This window comes from Aotus nancymaae, unplaced genomic scaffold, assembly GCF_030222135.1.
Source record: "Aotus nancymaae isolate 86718 unplaced genomic scaffold, 86718_ANA_hifiasm-v0.15.2.pri h1tg000029l, whole genome shotgun sequence".
NCBI classification, from domain to species: domain Eukaryota; kingdom Metazoa; phylum Chordata; class Mammalia; order Primates; family Aotidae; genus Aotus; species Aotus nancymaae.
Genome location: NW_026988442.1, coordinates 47,342,194 through 47,367,160, shown reverse-complemented (window position 1 = coordinate 47,367,160; position 24,967 = coordinate 47,342,194). Strand labels below are relative to the sequence as shown.

At 35.1% G+C, this 24,967-nt stretch overlaps 1 protein-coding gene across 7 annotated transcripts in view; it reads right to left on the bottom strand.

Annotated features, from left to right (window-relative positions):
- Window positions 1–24,967, bottom strand: part of LOC105708927 (sodium channel protein type 3 subunit alpha) — a 111,730-nt gene that overhangs the window by 4,107 nt on the left and 82,656 nt on the right. For all 7 annotated transcript variants that reach the window (XM_012440661.2, XM_064382657.1, XM_064382656.1 and 4 more), the window contains 9 exons: window positions 23,244–23,364; window positions 21,614–21,768; window positions 20,678–20,851; window positions 8,307–8,429; window positions 5,590–5,862; window positions 4,816–4,869; window positions 3,871–4,008; window positions 2,733–2,837; window positions 612–882 (listed from right to left, as the gene is read on the bottom strand). In XM_012440661.2, the coding sequence (XP_012296084.2) occupies window positions 612–882; window positions 2,733–2,837; window positions 3,871–4,008; window positions 4,816–4,869; window positions 5,590–5,862; window positions 8,307–8,429; window positions 20,678–20,851; window positions 21,614–21,768; window positions 23,244–23,364 (1,414 nt within the window). The remainder of the gene's footprint in view (window positions 1–611; window positions 883–2,732; window positions 2,838–3,870; window positions 4,009–4,815; window positions 4,870–5,589; window positions 5,863–8,306; window positions 8,430–20,677; window positions 20,852–21,613; window positions 21,769–23,243; window positions 23,365–24,967) is intronic.

Sequence of the window (24,967 nt, the reverse complement as noted above, 5' to 3'; positions counted from 1 at the left end):
CTATGAATAGTTATCTCTACATATGAATTGTGGCAATTAACAAACAAAAATTATTTCTGAAATCTCTGAATATATTGTCTTCTATTTTTTAGTGATCTTCTTCAGTTAAAGAAAAATGGGCCATATTTGACATGAGGTTAAAGTTGAAGTTTCTAAATTTGGGGTTCTATAATTCCCCTCTCTTTTTCTCCTATTAAATCTCAACTCTTCTTTCAAGACCCAACTAGGACGCATCACCTTTATCTCTGGAAGATTGTGTTAACTTATTCCAGCAGAGATGGCGACTTCCTCTTCAGTGCTTCTTACAGTACCAACTTTATTTCATTATAATGATTCTTTTTTAAGCCATCTGTCTCTTTCTTTAGCCTGTGACCTTTGTTTAAGATGAGGAGAGGACCTGATAACATTTGTTTCCCATCCTCTTCACCCATTTCCCAAACCTGGTAATCGCTTTGTGAATAAACCTAGGTTTTATTCAAATATGTTAGTGTTGAACTTTTGATCTATATGCATTATTATTCTCAGACCTAATTTCTATGTTTATCAGCTGGAAGGCCCAGGGGCAACCATTTCTCTACACGTGTATCTCTTGGTAATTAAGCTGTTCTTACCCACAATAGAGAGAATCACCACCACAAAATCAAAGATGTTCCAGCCTATAGTGAAGTAGTAGTGTCTGAGGGAGACGAGCTTCAGCACAAATTCTCCCGTGAACAGAACAATGAACACGAGGTTGATCCGGGACAAAACTAGGGTCATATATTTGCCCTGGTCATCGGTTTCCACCATCATGGTCACCATGTTGAGGCAGATGAGGATCATGATGCTGATATCAAAGACTTGTCTGGTTACAAAATCAAAGATCATTCCCTGGAATTTGTTCTAGAAAGTGAGAGAAGACGGAACAAGTCACTATATACATTTCATAAGCAATAATACAGTAAAATTGCAGATAAAGCTCTTTTGCATATGGTGATGAATGTGCACCCTCCTCATATTACCCCAAACAATTTTATGTGCTTGGTTCCTCTTCATATTAAAAAAAGTGGAAAAAGAAGATTCATATAGCTGAACAAAGCATATTTGGTTTATTTAGGTCCTATGGAAAGACAAAGCTGAGTGAGACATAAATTATGGCTGGGTGTGGTGACTCATGCCTATAGTTCCAGGACTTTGGGAGGTTGAGGTCAGAGACTCTCTTGAGGCCAAAAGTTCCAGACCAGCCAGGGCAATATAGCAAGACCTCATCTCTATTCAAGAAAAAAAATAATAGCCTGGTGTGATGGCACACGCTTGCAGTCCCAGCTACGAGGGAGGCTGAGGTGGATCACTTGACCCCAGGTGTTTGTGCCTGTAGTGAGCAAGTTTGTGCTTGCCACTGTACTCCAGCCTCAGTGATAGAGTGAGACCCTGTCTCTCAAAAAATAAAACAGAAACAAAAACAAAATTGTGGCAACTGTGGCTGATAATATGTATAGTCTTTGCTTTATTTGAATAAGTATAATAATTTTTATACAAATAGTGACAACTAATAAGAAAGACTTACAATCTAGGTTAATATAGACAGACATTTAGATAGATAAATACATCAATTTATTTATCAATATTTTAGATATTTTAGTTTATGTCTTATTTCCCTCCCTTGAAATACATCACTCACATTTCTATTGAATTCTACTTCTCTAGCTCTGTGAATCTATGTATGTGTTTGTTAATTTATCTGTACTTCTTTCCATCTGTCCTTCTTTACCTATGCTTTAACAAAGTTGCATTACTTTAAACAGTTTTTGTCTTATTAACAATCATCTCAGAAACAACATGCTTTCAAAGATTCTTATATTAATATGGTGATTAAATATAGTTTTATTAAATAAATATATGTTTAATCATTTAGAGTAAAAACTTAAAATAAAACTTCATGGCTTACCAAAAATCAAAGGTCATGAACTGACCATGTTTTCATTTTTAAAAGACTTCAGTAAAGTTGTTTCAATCCCTTCTGCTCTTACCCTGCTCCCTCACACTTCAGCTCCAACTACTCTTAAAAATATGGTAAAGTCAAGTCACTTAGAGAATATATAAGACTTTGTCAAGTCCCAGTTCTGGCAATGACAGGATTTGTGACTTGGAGCATGATTCGTATCTTCATTGGGTCTTAGTTTCCTTATTCCTTACCTATCTCAGAAAATAGCTGAATTATAGAGTCCAGTTCTGTGAACATAATGTACCATTATTACATTGCTCCATTATCATGAGGCTCTACCGAGTATGCATTCTGAATATGCCTTATTATGTTTTGCTGTATTTGGCGAACAAACAATTTCGATGACATCTTTTCCTTTCTAAACAGGATAGGAATATTTTCTAGTCTTAAGAATGGAGGGAACAAAGACTGTAGAGGGAGACCATGGAGGGTGGGATGGCAAGGGTAGAGGAGGAGGAACCAGTTGTGCTGTTGGTAGCAGGAAAGTGAACCTTGCTTCGGAAGCAGTTATTGGGAACCTGAGCTAGAAATTTTCAACTCACAAATTATAAAGGACATTACCTCCATTTTTAGAATGTGATAATTTCTAATGAGTGCAGAAGTTGAGAATTGTGATACAAAATATGAACTTTATAATTAGGGCTCTATAATGGTGATATCACTTAATATGTTCTGCTCCAGAGCATTGCTCAATATGACCACGTGGACACATAGCTTTGGAACATTAAAGGAGACAAGTAATTCTTACTGCTGGCCGAGGTATGGGTTTCTGAGGTTTCTTGGATCCAAGTTTCTTCATTGCATTGTAATATTTTTTCTGTTCCTCTGTCATAAAGATGTCTTGACCTCCAAAGTAAAGACACAGTATAAAACTGGTTACAATCCTAATATGTGTTGCAATAGTACTTTTACAAAAAATATTTGTTTTTCCTTTAATCTTCTCTTATTTTTAAATGGATATTATCCTGCTACATATACATTTATCCTGTTTTCCCCATTTATGTGAAATTCTGAATATGTTAATATCAAGCAAAGTCCTTACATACACAAAACTCTGATCACCACAGGATCCTAACTTGATTATATTATGTTTAAAAGTTGGCACAAGGGTCTCAAATATATTTTTGTAAAACAGAAAACATTTCTTAGTCCATTTCACTGCCAGTAATTTTACTTCTTCATTCAACAGCTTTTAAACACTTTCTGTGTGGTAAACAATGTACTGGGCATCAGAATTACATAAATATATAAGATATAGTATTTTGATTCTAAATGGAGCAGGAAACTGAAAACATAGGTAGACAGTGTATGGTCATATGACAAAAAAATAAAATGAACTTCAGAGGCAACAATGAATTCAGAGACTCAGAGACAAGCTGTTATATAGCTTACCCTTAAGCTAGGCCTTAAAAGATGATTAAGGGTTTTCTAGGCAAAACATTCCAGGATGAAAAAAAAAAAACTACAAAAAGCCATGGAGGTACAAGAGAATGCTTGTTCAGAAAAGGGAAGAAAACTCATATAGATGTATGGGTGGTGACTATGTAGTAGAGAAATACACATGTATAGAATGATGTGTAGGGAAAGATAAGGCTGGAAAACTTGGGTGGGGGTAATTCCTGAAAGGCTCTGTAAGCCAAGCTAAAGCACTGGAGACCCACTGGATGGTCTGAACAAGTGGACACATTTTTGAGTCGGAAAGCTATCCCATGAATAAACTTTGAGAGGAGCCACTGAGTAGAGGCTGGAATCGCTGCAGCTTAAATAACCACATGGTGAACTGAATAATATAAACATGATTTAAGTCTGTGATGATCCTGGTTAATTTGTTGCATTAACAAATGGAACCTCAGAATGAAGAACCGTAAAAGCTGAAGAATACTTATCTTCTTTTTCTGCTGGTTGAAGTTATCTATGATGACGCCAATGAATAGATTCAGAGTGAAGAATGACCCAAAGATGATAAAGATGACAAAGTATAAATACATGTACAGATTTTCTTCATATATAGGCTGAAGTTTAACCTAAACGATATTGAAAATATTAAGTAATATTAAAATATACTGTGAATACTTACACCGAATCAGTAATTTATTGAGTGTTGTTACTTAATACAGTGCTACTTTTGTTTTGCCCTGAAATATTGTTCTGCAAAAACAATTTTTTAAAAACTAGTATGATCTAGTAAAAAGAAAGTTTGCTAGTTTTGTGATTGTTCTTGATTCTGTTTTCCCATTGTGCCTTACCTGTAACATATTCTTTAATATAAAGGTGATATAATCAGGGAAAACATTTTGAGTCCAGTATTAGTCATAATTTTTTGCAATATTTTCAGTTTGGTTTGGAAATGCTGGATTTTGGAAATATGGCTTTAAGAGCAGATCATCAACTTCTAAGAGGAAAATTCAGCACGGATGTGTTCTGTGGAGTTATTTTTATTTTCTAAGTTGAGTGTCCCTGAAACTTGCTTGCTTTTCTGTATCATGATATTCTTGGAAGCTGCTTTACAGAGTCTGGTTTATCATACTCTCCAGGGATAGGGAGGCACAAGTTACTTTCCCATTGAGCAACTTTCCCACTCAGAATAGTCTCATTTTCTGGACCAACCTAATGTGTTATGATCCATGGATCTAGATATCCTTTCATATTAGTTATATATTATGTATTAGGCACATATTAATCAAGCATCATCTATATTGAAGCAGACCGTTCATTTTTTATATGCAATATTAAATGTTCTAATATAAAACTTTGGATCTTTCAGATAAATCACCACCAATACTCACCATAAGAAATCTAGTACCTATAAATAATATTTCAGTGATACTTACATCTCGTGAATCAACAGCTGCATACATAATATCCATCCAGCCTTTAAATGTGGCCTATAAATAAAATACATTTGAATTTTTCATAAAAATTTTATCCAACAATGACATTTAACCAGATGAAAATCTGACAGTATTATAACAAATAATTTTTTGTACAGTATTATAAAATTTCCTATGAAGAGACTGAAATAAAATTGAAGTAGAAAAACATTTGTATTTAAAGTCTGGAACCTGTTTCTTTCATTCTCTGGAAGGTATTCTATTTTCTTCCTACAGTAAAATTTAGCGAAAGAGTTTATTCATGAAACTGCCATCTCAATCCCAATTCCTTTATATACCAAAAGGTAAGCTCTATGATTTGCATTTTCACACATAGTAGAATCATATTTCCTAGACATTGGCATAATAAATTATCTAATGATTTATACATTTAATTCATCACTACAAATATACATTGTTATTTTAATACCTAAAATTGTTCCTTTGGGAATAATTGATACGGAAAATTAAAAATATACCAGTACTCAAAAATATAATAAAAAAAGAAAACTAATATAAAATCATATTAAAACATACTAAAAGCTTAACACTGAGGAAAATATATTATAAAACAACTATAGCATCTTTTTTATGATCAATTCAAGCTGATATTATAGGTGTTATCATTAATTTCTTTTATACTGTCAAATGTTAGTCATCCAAACAACATCAGGAAAATAATCTTACTTGAAACATCTTAAACATTTTTTCAAAACTCTTACAGTAGCCACTTACCACTTGAAGCAATGCGAGATAGCCAGCGCCAACATTATCAAAGTTTACTTTCACGTTTTTCCACCGAGCTTGCTTGCCAAGAGCCTGACAGTCACTGAAATTGTTGACTTCACTAACGTTAAACATGTTACCCGTTGTCATGTTAACACAGTGGTAGAACTTGCCAGCAAACAAATTCACACCCATGATGCTAAAGATCAGCCAGAAGATGAGACACACCAACAGCACGTTCATGATAGAGGGAATTGCTCCAACAAGAGCATTCACAACCACCTAGAAGAGAAAACGAGGGGAACATAGCTGAGAAACCTTTAGAATGGAAACCATTCCTTCAATGTATTTGTTTAGTACTAATATGTGCTTGTAAAGAGTTAAATAAAAATCTAGGTGGACAAGTTGTTGCTTCTAATATTTTCTAGAACATATTGGAGGGAAAACAAGCAATGACACAACTAAAGAGCTAAGGATTTAAGGAAAGCAAAATATGCTACAGAATGAAAAGAAATCATCAAAAACCTGGTAGAGTAAGATGGAGTCAGAAAATGTTTGTATGCTGGGGAAAAAAGAATAGAAAGATGCATTAAATGTCAACAGAAAAAATAATCATCTTTCAGCAATACATTTTAATTTTCAAGAGTGTTAATGAATGAACGATGATTTGAAAAAGCGAGTAAATAAACCCTTTACAAATAAACAAAATATTAAAAATGCCTTAAATCTATATTCTCAGATACCGTTAACTTTTTTTGACTGTGAAGAATAACATTAAGAATTCACTGTGTCCCTTTTTTCCCTATTCCCCTATTAGTAGATCTCAATAAAAAAGATAAGTTAAATTAGGGAAAAAGGTGACATTTATCTCTGGATGTAACAGTACTGGATATGTTTCCATTATTATTACTTCACAATTTCTTAAATGTTCACTTTGGAGCATATGCTACTTCATCAACATAGGCTGACCTATTTCATGAAAGGGAAATTCATTCATTTTACTTTTCATTAAATTCAGAAGATATTAAGATGTGCTTTGAAATCTTTATGAAAGTCGACAGTAATTTTTTCTAATCTAATTTAATCGAGTTCATATTGGACTATTCTTTTAAGCATTTATATTAAATAAAAGTATTGTTTTATTTTAAAATACTGCAAACATTATTTTAAAAATCAATACCAAGGACTCTTAAATTGACATCAAAATCAGAAATCCAAAATTGTAAACACTTCATATGCTACTTGAATTTTGTTTCTTTTGGAAGTTAAGCCATATGCATTATACTTGCCAGGGAGCGAATACAGTCACTGGGTTCTTAGTTTTTGTTTTTGGTTGGGCTAGTAAAGCCCCTTTCTCATCCCTCTTTTCCACTTATCACTAGAAACAGAAACTAAAAACCATGGCTTCAGGCTGTTAAAAGCCTAAAACAAAACAGAACAGTACAATAACAAAATAAGGCAGGTTGGACAAGCTTGGTACACACCACCAGGAGTTCTCCTGTTTTCACATAAATGCATAATAAATTATCGTATTTTGCATTTGGAATATTAATTCTGCTATATGACTGAATCTAAAATTCCCAACTTGGAATATTTTTCAGATTAGAGAAAATTTATAAGTTTTAAATGTTGCTCAATTGCTATCTCTCCTCAAAAATAAACTATTAATAGGAAACCATAGAACCAAATGAGAGCTTAATATCAGTAATGGTAAAAGAACTTGAAATTGTATAGTAATCTTTATGAATTTTATCTTGTCTATCTTCCTTCAGCAGTAAAAAGGAAATGAAATTACAATGCGAAAACCAAGTATTTCTTTGATTACAATGATTCTGGAGAGTCGGGAGAGTGGCTTAATTCTTTCTGATGAGTGAACTTTAAAGTCAAGGCTTTATTGCCCCAAACAAACCAACTCCTAACATAAAAGCCCTATGTTCTAGAAGAAATTAAATATCCATATGCACTCGCAAACCAGATGAAACAAAACTGGCCTTTGTGCTAAATTCTACTGAGGGTCATGGCAAATGGGTGTGTATCTATAATAAGGGTAATTTTATGTTTAGATGCATAATATACACATTAAGGAAGAGAGCTGAGGGGGGGAAGTACAAATGCTATAGAAAAAGTGAACCTTAATCAGAATGCTCAATTAGAAAAAAGATCTATAAAACTAACTCTGGGGGACTGCCTGAAATGCTTAGTTAATTACCTTAACCCTTCACTTTGGTTGGTATTTAGCAATTTGTTAGAGGCTATTCAACGTTGTTTCCTTATGCAATAATTTTTATTACTGATATTAATTCAAGAAGTGAAGCACACAAATCCCATTGTAGATTTCATTCATTACTAGTAATTTTGAAGGAATCAGACTATTAAGAGAAAGAAACTCCCCACCTTGGATGAATGTCAGTAGTCAGTAGTCATTTCAAGGTGTATAAGCAAAAAGAAATAACTGGCAGTCCAAGGTTTTTGGGTGCTGTAGAAACATCCCTGAACTGTGACAAGCAGACCTGGATGCTAGTCTCAGTTCTGGCCCCTCAAAATTCTGAAAGCCTGTTTAAATAAACTCCAGTTTCAGAAGGCAAGGCTTTGTGATCTCTAAAATTTTTGCTCTAATTCTATAATTCTATGAAATATATATCAGAAGAGTATGACACTCTTCTCTATCTAAAGCATTAGCTACATGTAATTTTGACATGAATAATTAGAGTGTCTATTCTTCTTACCCTCATGCCTTCAAACCGGGATAACGCTCTTAGAGGTCTTAAAGCTCTTAATGTCCGTAAGGATTTGATGGCACTGAGTTCTGAGTAGCCAAGAGCATTGGCTACCAGGCTAACCAAAGAAACCTACAAAAGGAAAAAATACATTGATTAGTTTGCCAAGAAATAAACTGTTGACTGAAGGTACAGGATGTGGTATCTATATAGTGCAGACTAAATACAAATTTGGACATACCTTGGCAACTTTCATCTTCCACATAGTGGGATCATCTTATATTGCCAGTCTCATACTATTGCTTTGCTTACCAATGAAACCAGAATACTTGCCCATATTTGTAAACATTTGTAAATGCCTCTAGTTAGATATTTGTCAATGCCTCCAGTTAGATACCATGGACCCTTTTTCAACCTGTGCGTATACCACCGATAATTCAAGATTGAGTTCAATGCCAGATCCTCCATGGATCTGTGCTTAATATTATTGATTAGAAATACTGTTTCTTTGTTGAATTTGTGTTGTATCTTGGTTATGTATTCTGGAAGCATTTACCATGTAATAGCATTAACTAATTAGATATCTCCCTTTCCAGATCATAGAAGTCTTTTTTTTATCAGCAGGGATGAAGCATTGTTCTCTTAACATGTCTAGCACTGACTGGTCAGATATACTTTAGTCAAAATATGTTGGATAAATAATTATTCCAGGGAAAACTTTTATCATCATTCAGAGCGATGATACAGCTTTCTGATACAGGCTGAGTGTCCCTCATCTAAAAATCAGAAATCTAAAACTTTTTGAACGCTAACATGACACTCAAAAGAAATGCTTATTGGAGCATTTTGGATTTTGGATTTTTGGATTAGAATTTCTGGTTTTTGATAAAACTCTACCTGTATTTATACTAAATTTTACTTAAATATATGAAAGATCAAAGATGACATGTCCTTTTATGGAGGAGGAACTTTATTTGCTTTAATTTTATTTCAATATAATGGCATGTCTTCATGTATAAACCCAAAGAAATAGCTACCATTATCATTGCCATTTTATGTGTGAGGAAGTTTGAGCGCCACCCCCTGCCCACACCAAAAACAGAGTGCACAGCTAGTAGGTAGAATTGGCTATTTGAACCCAAATGATCTGACTTCAAAGCATATCTTAACCTTCTGCATCCATTAAAAATGTTTTCTTCTTCACCTGAATCATAGAGCATTGAAAATGATTTGAATGACTATCTTCTAAGTTCTTGCAAGGATGGGACCTAACTAGTGCTTTCCTTGATGCATAAGAAATACATTAATTCATTATATCCACAATGGCATAAGGGCATAGGGCTTAATTTCCCATGAAAAAAGGCTGTTGAAAATGGATTTAAGTGAATCCTCCCAACAATCTTGTGGAGAAGGATGAAATCAATAATCTGCCTAAGAAAGACAAAATCAGAACCCAGGCTTTAAAAGTATATGAAGCCATTGTCCTCTCATTGTTTAATTGAGCATCCTTTTTAAGAATCCAACAGAATAATACATGACTTGACTGCTAAACTTGATTAGTGGCAGGAAAATTGATTAAGCTATTCATTTCTGTCTTGGGTTTGCTGTTATAGAAGACTGGAAAGATTGGAAAGGTTATTAGAAAACACACAGGCTTCTGTGTTCTATGCTCCTTTTCCTCAGGAGGCATTAACAGCTTCTTTATGTTTCTGGACTTACTATCTGAAGATATTTCTCAACCTCCCAACAAAGTCTTTAATTTGAGATGTGGGATTTTAAAAGGAAGTGGCTGCAGAATTCTCAAGACCTTGAAGTGAAGAGCTCATGCTTTAAAAAGAAAAGTAAAACTGGGTTTGATGGCCTAGGCCTGTAATCCCACTGCTTTGGGAGGCTAAAATGGGAGGATCACTTAAGGTCAAAAGTTCAAGACCAGCCTGCGGTCTCAATATAATGAGACCTTATCTCAACAAAAAATTTAAAAAACAAACAAACAAACAAACAAACAAAAAACGATTAGCCAGATAGTGGCATGGACTTGTAGTGCTAGCTATTTAGGAGGCTTAGGCAGGATGATTGCTTAAGCCCAGGAATTCGAGATTACAATGGCTGTGATCATATAATTGCACTCCAGCCTGGGTTATAGAGTGAGAGCCTCTTGTCTCTTTAAAAAAAAAAAAAATGTAAGGTAATGTCCGGAACAGTGAATGCTGGAAAGATAGAAAGTCATGGGTTCAAAGGTTGAAAGGCACCACCTGCATCTAACCACCCTACATGGCATGGAATTGTGTGTTGTTAGAGCAGCTGGGCTTAATGAAGCTGCACTTATTTTAATGGACCTCATGGCCCAGAGGACTTAGTGCCAGAGTTGCAGCCACAATACAATGAGGATCAGAGGAAATTAGCAACACATTTCCAGGTTACATATGTCCTAGAGTTTCTAGAAGTTCCCAAGGGGAGAGCATCAAAAACTACCTGACACTGGATTTCCTGACAAATCTGTTCTGGGATCTGTTGCGTATTTGACTTATACAGGTAAATAAAGGGAATTTAAAATATTGTTAGGATTCTGAGAATACTCACTGCAGATTGGTTTACTTAAGTAACTTAAAATGGTTTTTCCATGCAAATCACTCTAAGAAGATTATCACAATTTGATCAATCATATACATAAATAATTTTTTTTCGGTTTGCATTTCACTTAAGCTACAATGTAATTTTGTATAAGGCAAAACCTTATTTTACTGGTTTAACTGATGTGAAAAAAATGCTTTAAAAGTGATTTTGAAATAAGATCTTTCAAATCTCTATTACAAGTAGAGGTAGCTCCTTGCAGGAATTTTAAACATTTACAGCATACATAAAATTTGAAGATAATGTCCTATGTTGTTAGAATGCTTTACAATTCACAGTGATCTCTTTAACTCATTATCTTTGTGTCTCAAAATAGTGAAATGACCAATCCAAGAAAAGAGAGCAACAGGTAAACGTATAACTGGAATTTAGGTCTTCTGTTTTTTAGCCTAATGTGTTTTTCACATTAGCAAATTTGTCCCCAAACCTTTCAATACATAGTGTTTTAATCTTCACCTCTTTTGTGCTGAACACAAAAGGCATTCTTGCCAATTCGTGCAAAGTGTAACAGATACCTATTTCCAAAAACTAAATTTTTAATACGAATTTACATGACTCAGGTTCCATGTCACACTACACAGCAAATAAATGGAAATGACTGTAATAGAGATGTCAGGGGTTGGTTTAGTTGTCATCCACACCTTTCCACATTCCTATGGCAGCTGAGACTGAGAAAGAAAAGAATAGTGCAGGAGGGAGTTGATGGTTCCAAAGAAGAGTTTGGAAATCCTGTGATTGGTTAAGGAACCAAGCAATAGGAATTTATTTCCCTTGAAAATGGCTAAAGATAATGTTTAAAGTTCAACACGAACAAACAAAAGATAAAATCCACATATCACCTCCATACATTTTGATGATATATTTCAATCTAAAAGCTTGTATAACTTTTAATGGTGATATCTATAAGCATTCTCATTAAAATCAGAATAAAAGAATATGCCCATCACCAACATTATTATTTAACACTTTATAGAAAAAGAAGAGTTATAAGAATTAGATAAGTAGGAGAAATCATTATTTGCATATTTATTGTTGTTAACTTAAAAATAAAAACCCACAAGGGAATTAAGTGAAAAACTATTATAAACAATAATCTAATTATTTTAGGTGGCTGATGAATGCATTTTTTATCTTAACTTTTAAAAAAGTTTGTGTAGGAGTCTTTTCAAACTACAAAACTTTTAAAACTTAATTCAGAAAATGTAAAAGCATAAGAATAATTTAAACTTTTGTTAAGAAGAAAAGCAATCAGAGAGGACAAATTTTACCAGGTATTAATTATAAATCTACAGTAATTAAAGCTGTTATATTAGTAGACAAAGAAATGCATGAAACAAAATAAAGCTCAAATTAGCATGTGGATACTGAGATTTAGCAGGTAGATAAGGAGAGAATTTTAAATGAGAGAAGAAATAAAACAACTGATTATTCATTACATGAGAAGCCAAATTGAGAAAAATAATACTGGAGCCTTACCTCACACCTTGCACCAAATTAAATTCCGGGTGGTTCAAAAAATAAAACATAAAATTAAAAACTAAGGGACAAAGAAACAAACAAACTTCTCAAACTAAAATACTGAAAAAAACCAGCATATTTTTAATCGTCTTAAAATGAGTCTTCATAAACATGAGAAAACCAAGAGAAAAAAGTCTGATAAATTTGACTAAATCAATATGAAAAATTTCTACATGACAAAAAAAGTCTAGACAAAAGCCCAAATTAGAAAAATATTCATACTGCATGTGACAAAATACTAAATTTCCTCAATGAAAAGAGCTCCTACAACTCATCCAGTGAGAGGTCATTAACCAAATAGTAAAACACATAGGTTATTTCTAAACTTTTACAATAATCTATCTCTTTGAACAACATATTTATTTATACCCCGTATTGAAGTTCAACTAGAAAAAAAGCAAAGGAATACAAACAAAGAGAATGGGAGGAGACAACAAGAAGAATTTTAAAACATTCTGGACTGTGGAAGCACAGGAATAATTACTTTCTCATCAGAGAAAGAGCAGCAGAAACCCAGGTGCCTGCAGAAGGAACTCAAACTGTTGCAACGAATGCTCAGAAGGCTCTGGACCTGGAAGCACTTGGTTGTTCAAAAACAGAAGGGCAATAGATGGGGCTGAAAACAGAATTGATTGAAAGGTTGTATACAGGAAAGCTAGACAGTCTTGAGTCCCTTCACCCAAGGCTCTCCAACTCTTCAAGAGAGCAGAAAAAAAATACAACTTCACAACTTCTAGAGTAAAATCTGTACTTGCTACGGAGCTCAGAACACTGAAACGGTTGCCTACACTGTTGTTAGGTTTCCCTGCGACACCACAGATGTCTCTTTCAGTATATCCTGAAGTTGAGGTTTCCCATTAATAATACTAAGGGGCCTAAATAGCATATGAATTAACTCAATATTTCTTAGGACAAAGACACGCAGAATTTCAGATTGCTAGGTGCACACCTTCCTGCTCCCACCACAGAGGAGCTCTACTTCCTATCTGCTGAGTAGTTCCTAGAAAAGGGCTCAGATGGTGGTGAGGGGCAGGTACAAAGCTGCCATGGGAATGGTAGCAGAGGGCTCTAGTGAAGATGGAAGGTTGGGAATACTGCTGACAGAGGGATTTGGCCAGTTGGGGTGGGTAAGGTGTACAGCAGGAAAAGAGTGCAGGCTTCCAGTGGCTGTGGGAAGTGCAGTCCCTATGCAACCTCAGTCAGATGTGGGAGTCCAGGCTCTGAGTGGTGTCTCATGCACGTAATCCCTGCACTTTGGGAGACTAAGGCAGGAGGATTGCTTGAGTGTAGGAGTTTGAGGTTACAGCGAGATATGCTTGTGCCACTGCACTCTATCCTGGGTGACAGAGAGAGACTCTATACTAAGAAAAAAAAGGATCATTTATTTTTATGTAAGGGGAGTTTGTAAGTTTGTAATTCAACGGTCACCTATTTGCTTTCTCTTCCACTTTTATCTTTATGGTTTACTTATTGGTCTTTATATATAATTAGAAAATTCACAATGCTTGCATGCTATATAAAAGCAAACACGTTGGTCATTGTGGTACTGTTTGTAATAGCAGGAAGCAGATGATGTAAGCGTTCATCCTTGGGGAAAGGGTGAGTAAAATCTGGTGCACTCATCATTGGGGACTACAATATGGTACAGAGAAGCCATGAGTTTCACAGGAATTTCGTTTAAACAATCTAAACAATATTTGCAGTGGGGGAGGAGTCTTTAAAATGAGGACTTTGAATCAGGTGGTCTCTCTAAGTTTATTTCCTTATCTGGAAATCTTAATTTGGCAATTTAAAGATGATTAAATCAAAATAACACTATATGTTGTTGATGTTGAAAAAGAACAAATCAGAGTATCTTTGTTGAAGATACTTGATTGAAGATACATCATCTTCAATCAAGCACACTACTAGAAAAAATTTTAAAGTGCAATTTTGATTCATAGTGAGCATGATTACTTCTGTTTACAAAGTGTATAAGTATGACTGTATCTCCAGGTGTAATTATTTCTTTTTGGAAAGATATGAATTGTCTGACATTTTACAGAATGAATGTATGTTATATAGTTACTTAACTAGGTAACTACTCTGTGCCTCAATTTTCCCATCTACAAACTAGGAATGTGACAGTAGATGCCGCATAAGTTGTTGTGAAGATTATGTGAATTACACATTGAAGACAAATAACAATTTACAGCTCAATAAAGCTTGGCTGTTATTAAATTACACATGATAAGTCTTATTTGCCTTTATTGTCACCATTCAGAATCCTGGCTGATGAACTGCATCACATAGGGAGGTCTTTAAGGAGAGAAAATGTCATGTTAGGTCTTCCTAAGATACATATTTGCAGAGGTTGTGACTTGAGGTAGGAACATTTAGTAAGCTATGGCTTGGTCCAGTTGATTGCAGTGTTGATGTGCTTGGTGTTGATGTGCTGAAGAGGAGGGGCGAGACTCTCTATTCATTTGTTAGTCAGTAAAATGGAGAAGAACTTGCTGATTAATTGGTTGCAAGGGGTGAAAGACAGAAAGACTGAAGATGACATCTGGCCTGCATTTGCACAAACATTATCGTCAGACTAAGTAGGGAATTTGGAAGAAATGCATGGCTTAGAGGGGAAAGATGATCAATATGTGCAGATAGCCTTTGTATTAGCAGGTATTATCGAGGAAGCAGTTAGAAGTATGGGTTGGAGTTCAACAAAAGACCAGAATTAGAGGTTATAAGTCTCCATTAAAAGTCATAATCTTTCAAAGAATGGGCCATAGAAATTTATAGCTACATTGGTAGGATTACCTTGCCAGTGAGAAATTTGTCTTAGTAATTAATTAATAATGCTAAAGGAGAATTAAATTCTTCCAAGAAATGGGCAACATGAATCATTTCTAGGAGACATTTATAGAAAAAGTCAAATCACATACTAGACAATTTACATGGAAATATGTCTAGAGAGAGATCAGAAATTGATATGAAATGACAATAATTTATAGCTATTTAGCTCTTTTATCCCAAAGCTCTTTTGATTTATTCTAATTCCACAGGAGCACTAGATAAAATTCAAGGCAGGTGTCTGCATATTAGCATGTCACCATCTCCTTGTTTTCATTCACCACCACTTATACTCAATCACCTTCAGTGTCATGTGGGAAGTATTTCACTAGTTCAGCACAATATACCGAATAGATCTGTGCCCTATTGTAAAATATGGATCAAAGAACCCAGTGCTGGGTAAAGGTAGCTTTACCACCTACCAACTGTATAACATTTCTAGACCCGTGAAAAAGAGATAAAACCTGTAGCAAAATAGAAATAATAATAAGAAAAAATCATAAGCATGTTAAAAAGATTAATAAACACTTTATAAGTAAAAGAGACATTTATAACGAGGTTTGTAATGTAGAGGTTAGGAACGCAGTATTTTGAAGATTAGATGAGTTAACTTATGTAAAGTGCTTTTGGCGGCGCCTGTACACAGTAAGCATTAAATCAGGGTAGTAATTTTTACTATTATTATATAAGGCTCTTAATTAGTGCCATTCCCACAATAAGTGCTTACAAAGTACTGGGCATAATATCTTGATACTATTATTACTACTAATAACAAGCTAGCTCCATTATTGAGGATGCCAATATGTCAGTAATAAATGTCAAGAACTAAGGCAGGAAGCACTAGATCCTAGAGGTTGCTGGCAATTGGAAATACATATTAGGATCAGAGAGTGTTCCTATGCTGCTTTTGTTCACCTCAACAGAGCAGCTGATGGGATTCTAAGGAGCCTGTGATTAAGTAGAAAAAGAATTCCAAAACCATAATATCAACCACCTCCTTTTAACCTGTGCTGGTAGTGAAAATCCCCTGTGGGCAATAAATACTTCATGATGGCTAAATTTTTTACTAGAGTTTGTTTTGCACACATTAGCACGTTAGGATGTTTTAGAATCAAACTTGAGGTTTTTATGAGAGATGCTCAGATGCATTTTCTCAGAGATGACTGTGCAAAAACTGATAAGGACCACAAAAAATCTGATGTTTTCAATACATTTTAAATAAATATTAATTACATTATGTATTTAGTTCATTGTGTGGTCAACAGCGTTTATACTATAGTTCGTGTAGCTATAGAATGGTATAGTAAGGTATAAATATATATATTTTAACTGAACATAGTATCTTTTTGACCTTCCACTGAGAAGAAAAGAATTGTACAGAATCTGAAAAAGTGGTCCTTCTAGTACAGTATTCTGGAAGATAGAGGCAGAGTTAAGTTGTCCTTGATTCCATCCTGAAGCATTGTACTTGCTGTCTCCATTGCTTCATCTTCATTATTTTCTCTCTTCCACAACACCAATGACCTTAATTTTGCCAAATCCAAAAGTCAATCTTCTATACCAATATTGCTTGATCTTTGACTTTTTTTCACTGCAGCCTTTGACAAAATTGATCCCCTCTCCTTTGGAACAACCCAACTATCTTCTCTGGGTTTCTATGACATCATGCACATTGTGTTTTCCTTTTAAATACTACTTCTCAGTCTAATTTACTGGCTGATTCTCCTTTTCCCAACTTCTAAATGTTACAGTGTCCCCAGAGTTTGGTTCTGTGTTCCCTTGTTTATTTGCACTCTCTGCCTAGGTGAGCTAAAACACATTTGTAGCCTCAAATACCATATGCATCTCGATGACCCTTAAATTTATATGTATCAGATTCTGGCTTCTGTCCTGAGATCTGGATCTGTATAAAGTTCAATATCTTGTTTTGAATGTCTAATAAGCATCAAAAATGAATATATATCAAATGAATACATCTCTCTCCCACCCACCATCTACCTACTCTGCCAAACTTTTTTCTAATATTCCCCATCCCAGTTAATGGTTCTATCCTCTACCAATTTCTTCACAGTGAAGGAAAATCCATTTGTTGAATCCTCTTTTTTCTTCACTTCACATATCAGGCCCATCAGTAAGTCTCATCACCTTAGTCTAAAATCTCCACTTTCCTGCATTATTAAAACAACTTCCTAATTGATCTTTCTGATTCAACTCTGCCTCCCCCTCTCCATAGCCAGCTGTGATCATTTTGTAACAGTAGATCAGATCCCTGCTTATCCTGCTGCTGGGGCTTCTCATTGTAATTATAACTAATACATATTAGATTACATAATGTTAACATATACAGTATATAGTAAATTACAATAAAATACGAACTTCTTGCCATGGCCTCTATGTACTTTTTGAGTTCAGTTTCTCCCACTCTCACTCATGTTTCATCACATACAGGTACACCAGTATTCTTTCTGTCTCCTGAATCTCCTTGGCTCATTCCCACTTCAGGCCCTTCTGTTGCTTCTCCTCTCTTCTTTCAGGTCTTCGAATGACTGGCATCCTCTCCCATTCACCTCCTTAGATACCTTCCTGGACACTAGCTGACACACTGCTCCTGTCCTATCTCCACCTCCCCAGCCACGCAGTCATTTAAGAGCCCAGTACCCTGTTTTACTTCATAGCAGTGATCACCATCTGCCTTTATCTTTAGAATTTACTTGTTTACATGGTTATTGTCTGTTCCTCTCCTCCCAAAGAGTGTAAGCTTTAGCAAGGCTCGGTCTGTCTTGTTCATTTCTCATTTGTCTTGAATGGCATGTAATCCTTTATAAGGATTATTTATTTATTTATTGAATAAATGAATGAATTTTAGGAGATTAGGAAGATAACTCACTATAAATCTAGTTTTAGATAGAGAATTGAAGAGGTTACAATTTTTACATAAGCCTAATTCTCAAGTATATGAATGTACTCTTTGAAAGATTCGTTTGAAAAAACATTTTTTTGGTGTTCTGTTTATTTTCTTGCTTTATTGATTGCTTCCTTTCTTTACATTTCTGTGACAGTTTAGTTTTGTTACAGTGATACATCCCATGAACTTTAAACTCTTTAAAGTTCACTTATACTTTCAAAAACTGTTTTAACCTTATGTTTACTGGTTTAGTGAATCCCCAGTAGTTTGAGGACAAGCTGTTATCTGAGGTTGCATTAATTCATGCATTTAACCCCTGCTTTGGGAAAACTAAGAAAATAGACCCACTTGAGATACAACAACTTGCCCAAAGGTAGAAGGCTTTCAGTTCCCAGTTCCAATCTGCTAATTTTTAGTCGCTAAAAGCAAAGTAATTTTGGGGTAACATTTTTTTTCATTCATTGAAACATTACTCAGTAGATGTCTAAGTGTCTATGTTAGGTGTGCAAGGATAAAAACAAGATGCAAAACCCCCAACTGCAAGAGATTTTTACATCATAACCATGTTTTCTATATAAGGAAAGTACATAGAAATACTTAAAGTACAATGCAGTAGTTCAGTAAATGTAAGTCAGAATTTTCTAGAAAACTTCGATCACATTTTCAAAATCTTGCTGGGCATGGTGGCTCACACCTGTAATCTCAGCACTTTGGGAGGCTGAGGCAGGTGGGTCATTTGAGGTCAGGGGTTCGAGACCAGCCTGTCCAACACGGCAAAACCCTGTGTCTGTACTAAAAATACAATAAATTAGCTGGGTGTGGTGGTGGGCGCCTGTAATCCCAGCCACTCGGAGGCTGAGGCAGTAGAATCGCTTGAACCTGGGAGGCGGAGGTAAGCTGAGATTGAGCCATTGCACTCAGCCTGGGCAATAAGAGCAAAATTCCATCTCAAAATAATAATAATAATAATCTTCCTACATAATAAAATCTTTTTGAACGAGAAAGGATCATTGAATGTATTTATTGTGCTGTCTTTCACAGAGAAGGTGGAGATTTTAAATGCTAAATCCCAAAGCCAGTCTGATGCCAGTCTGATACACACATTCACACACACACACACACACACACACACACACACACATTTGCCTATTGCAGCTAATACATTTATACTGGATCAATTAGGCAGAAAATCTATGGGGGGAAGGAGCACTGAATTGAGATTTAATAAATTTGGATACATATCAACTTGTTATTAAGTAGCTGCACTCTCTCCAAAAATTATTTAAACTGAGACTTTAGTTTCCTCACGTCTTGAATAAAGGCTAGATATTCCTTAAGGTCCATTCTAGCTGCAGAATGTGAAAACACTAAGTTTCCATTTTTGAATAGCTTTTCAGAGTTATGCTGAAATTCATCTCTATTATTAATGAAAGGCCAGCCGAGGAAACTGGAAGTCATTTCTGGTTTATTAAAAGTGACTTGGCAGCAGATTTCTTATCAACTTAAAGAGTTAAACACATTTTGGTCATAGAATTGTGAGTAGGTATTTGTGGGAGGAAGAGGAGTAGAATTTGGATAGATTCAGACTTTTTGAAAATGAGAAAAAGAATGAATGTAACGTATGGAAATCATTGATTCATATCGGGAAGTATGACAGCTAAAAATAAAGTGCTTTGTGATTGCCAGGAAAGAGCTAAAGATAGAGATTGAAGCACCTTGTTTTGTCAGGAGGCTGTGAAGCCTTGCGCAACGGAATATCACAGACTACAAGGAATCAGAGGACCGTCATGTTGTCCCAGTTCTCTCTGTTTGGAATAATAATAATAATAAAACAGGCTGCAAGTCAGGTGGATTCCATAATGGCAATGTTCCTATGACTACTCACCCCAGGGTAATCAGATTCAGAACAGACCTACACTTAACCCTTTGCATGGCAAATATCTGATTAGCTTTTGGGATCTCACTACTGATTTAAAAATGGAAAAGCATTTTGTTGTGTCTGTGGGTATGTGGCTGTGGCTGAATAAATTCAGTACATAGGTTAATTTAACATTATTTAGTCACACATACTCTAGGGAGGGATTAAAGTGCAGTTCACCCAATTTCTGGCATCAGTCACTTTTGATTTTGCCTCCTGGAGATTTGTTTTAAATTTAAACTGAACTGTTAATAAGCTAAGTGCTTACATCTATCAATTAACATATTACTTAGCTATTACTTACCTTGAGGTACCTGACTTTCAAAAACGTAACAACTGTCTTGTTTGTGGTACAGAACATCTCTCTCTGTGTTTTCTGTTACCACCATCCATGATTTTAGGACCTCCTCTCTCTTTCCCATGAGATATTCCTCATTGTTGCCTATATTATAGTTTTGTTTAAATAACTGCGTAATTATGTCATCTTTAGTGAAAGTCAGTTTTAATCACAGAAATATGTGAAATGTCAAACTTGCCTCTTTTAAAAACAATTTTATAAAAATCATTTAGGATACTTACATCAACAATCAAGAAATCTAGCCAGCACCAGGCATTAGTGAAATATGTTTGAAATCCGTAAGCAACCCATTTGAGAAGCATTTCCAGAATGAATATATAAGTAAAGACCTTGTCAGCATATTCTAGCATGGTTTTGATAGTCTTTCGCTGTTCAATGTATATATCTTCGAAGGCCTGTGAATAAAAAAATCTATTTTATTTTACTTCAATGGCTTGCTTCTTCTAAATATTTGAAAAAATTGCTTAGCATAATACTGAGTACAAAATAATAATTTGATTATTGATATTTTACATAAACATTGAACATCAGACAAAATCTAAAGAGTAAAATTAACTTGAAAATGCTGGCAGGGAAATGTCATGTCTTTAGTGATTTAGAACGTGTTTTCTTTCCTACTTCTCACCCCAAAATCTCTATCTCAATTACTGCTACAAAAACATGCTTTTAATGAAGTAATATGAACTCAGAAATAACTAGAAGTTCTCTTAATGAGGGACAAAATTGGCCTATTCCAACATTACTTTCTACAATTTCCTGAATGATCTGGCTTATTTTGAGAGAATAAGTTGATTATATATGAAAAAAAAAAAAACAAAATACACTTTTAGTCCATAAATGTTAATTTGATTATTAGGGAAAACTGGATGGTATTTGACAGGGAAAGTAACATGGTTACAGAATGTCTCTGCAAATGGCTGTCTCAGTGAGGAAAACATCTGTTAGATAAACACCAGATGAGAAATTCCATCTGGCTGTTTCATGGTGCTGATTTGTTCTGAACTGAATTTTGCATTGTTAAACCTTGGATGCCAAGCTCTGCAAGACACAGATATGCCTTTCCTTTTGATTCTGAAGCTCAGTGTTTGCATCTGGTAATTCTGGAGAATAAACTATTTCACCAGAATCTGATTCTTGCCAATATGTGTTTCACTTACCAAAGCACCACTACTGAGAAGAATCATGAACACAATGAAAGTCTCAAACCAGTTGTGCTCAACAATGCTGTAGCAGGTTTTCCGAAGATTCCACCAGATCTTTCCTTTGCCTTCTTCTGTACTTACTTGACAGAATGGAAACTTTTTAATACATCCTAAAAATCAAATATAATTAATTAGAAAAATATATTTTAATCTTAAGTAGAAAAAAAAATAAATGTTCTTGCTTTCTCTCCACCCCACTTCCAGTGATCATTTCATAGGGTAATGGTCTCCTTCATTTCCTAGTTATCTTCAGCATCCCTCCTGTACAATGAATCATTCTCACTTAGATACTCAGCCAGCTACTTAGAATTCAAGGAAATATTTTATCTAGATTTGCTTAAGTAACAGTGGTTTCATTCTTGACCACCAGTCAGGATTGTTTTGCCTCAAGACCATCGATGAAAGTAGGGTCCAGGTGCAACTCTCAGGTTTGAAGCAAAACGACATGTTCGAGTTGTTTATTCATATTTTGACGTAATCCTGGGTTTGTACTTCATTTCATGCACAGAAAATCCCGCTGTCTTCCCAGGCATCAGCCACTGTCAATTTTCCAAAGCTAATTTATTTTTCAGCCTCAGTGCTTTTCTTAGTCACACCTATGACTCAGCTCGTCAGTCAGTATCTCTTTTCCCTTTGTCCTCCCCTTCCTAGCCTTCACATTATTTCTAACTCCCATCCACTCTTCTGCTGTAAGTCTCTGAGCTACTACTCATCAGATTAAATCCAATCACATTGAATAATAGATATTCATTGATTTGTGTGAAAGACACCGTGCTGCTTTATGTGAGAACAGCTATTGCTTTCCCTGCCAAAGCCCCACAATACAGCTACATCTCCAAACAGCTCTAGCCAGAGCACAATTAACCACATTGGAACTGTAAGGGAGGGAATGTAATTACTGCAGCATCTATAAATCAAATCACACCATTGCCAAGGAGTTCTGAAGGGATTACAATATCAATGACATGGCACTCTAGAATGCCATTTGTCTCATAGGGTCAGCATCTTCACATTATGGAGAATGAGAAAAAAATTAAAACCTATCAGATCATCTTAATTTTCCAGGAAAAGTCATTGCTGTATGTACAATCCAGAAATTTAGATATAATAACTTTTTAAAAGAAAAAAGGAAAACAATGATAAACATGCCTTCACCTCATCATTTCATTTTTCTTTTAAATATTTGTCTTATTTAATTTATGTATTTATTTTGAGACAGAGTCTTGCTCTGTTGCCCAGGCTGAAGTGCAGTGGCATAATCATGGCCCATTGCAGCCTTGACCTCTTGCAAAAGCTCTACAATACAGCTGCGGCTGAGGTAGCAGGGCCCATGGGCATGTACAACCATGTCCAGCTAATTTATTCTTGTGGGTGGGGGGGTGGGGTCAAAGTCTTACGATATTTCCCAGGCTGGTCTCAAACTCCTAGGGTGAAGCAATCCTCCTACCTTAGCCTCCAAAAATTCTGGGATTACAGGCGTGAGCCACCACACCTCGTTTCATAAATATTTTCTTTAAATGAGGCATATTCAGTCTCTGTAAAGAACAAGGGGAGATTATATTTAATCACATTAGAGCTTGCTTACCTTCTGTAAAACAAGCTTCTGGTTTAAGGTCTTCCTCGGGTTCAATTTCAGCTTGTTCACCTTCTCGGGGTAGAGCAACATCAACTGTGCTTCCTTCAGATGAGCTGGTTGTGTTTAATTTCTGGAAACAAAATCCCATTTCAAAGATGTGATTTTCTCTCCTTTTATTTAACTAACTGGGAAATACTGTGTCATTATTATGTGAAAAAAAATGGTAGTGATAGCATTTAACTCTACTAGTGTTACTGATAATTATGTACTAACAGTTTAACATAATTCAAGTTGGATTATTCAAAATAATGTGACTACTGACCTGAATCAGACAATAAAAGTTTAGACAACAGTCAGTGTGGGTGGTTTGGAAAGGATGGATTACACTGATTAGCTTGTTTTATGACCTGCATTTGTATATGAATGCCATACGAACATAACTTAATACCTTAATACTGAGGCTAAACCAAGAATAGTTGGATAAAGTGGCATGCTGACAACTACTAATGATTATATTAATTAAAACGCATCAAATAAAATTTTAATCTCCACCTCTTCTGATGGAAATTTTCAGAGGACAAAGAATATTACCAGTTGTGTCTAAGTATTGTCCATGTTTCTGTAATTTTAGAAAGGAAGAGCAGCACATTAACATTAGTCACAGTCATTATATTTCAACTTTGTGCTATATTTTTCTCTGGCTTACATAATTTTCTTCTTATTTTACTAGAAGAAAAATGATGGATCTCTCTCTCTCTCTTTTTTTGAACTGTGTAACTGAATTCAATACTTGCCAAAGAATTCTAAATGAAATGGAAATTTCTTCATAAATGGCATTATCCAGAATCTCTATAGACTTTCATTAGGAGCACATTCTGAATTCAATGTGTGATCCGACTGTGAATATTTCCTTTAAATAAATCATTGTGACATGCCACATGGCTAGAAGAGCTACTGTAATGTTACAAGAATAAATAATAAGTACTGTGAGATCACTTGGGAAGACACGATTGCACAATGTTTTATGAAAATGGATGCAAAGACATGACATACAGCACAACCTAGATAATGTAAAGCTTTTAAGATGAAAGAATAGTGCAGGGACATGTTAATGGTTTCAAAGCCCCCATTAACTTTAATAGCTGAGTGTTAGGGTCACTCTCCCCAAGCCTTCTGAAAGAGTTACTGTGCTATTTTTAAAAAGGCCAAAATGACTCTCTAAACACAGTTCATGTTGGGGAAATTGGGCTCAAAATTCCTGATTTAATGAAGACGCAAATGTAGTTGACTATTTTATAATGTGAACTAATTAAAGGGTAGTATCCAAATGATGCTTTCTGTGATGTTACTTTAAAGGTGACGTTAACCTGACATTAGCCATGTTCAAATATATATATTATGAAGATTACTTTAAGTCAAAATACAAGTTTTTAGTAGAATACCTCCTAGGCTGGAGTATGGTAAAGAGAGAAGCTAGGTCATCGTTTTTGACTGACAGTTCTTAGGATCATAATAGCACAAAAATTTTTTACCACTAATTTCCTATTCATTATGAAAAGGTGGGAAAGCCAAGACATGTTTCTCCTCTTCTAGGCTTTTTCTGCATTTTATAGCTAGGATATCTTTATTCATTTAAGAAAGACCTAGGAAAACTACCACTGGCTAGAACTGTAGCAGCTTCTGGTGTAACTAAGAAAATACTGGATAATATTTGGTCTCAGCAACTAACTTTT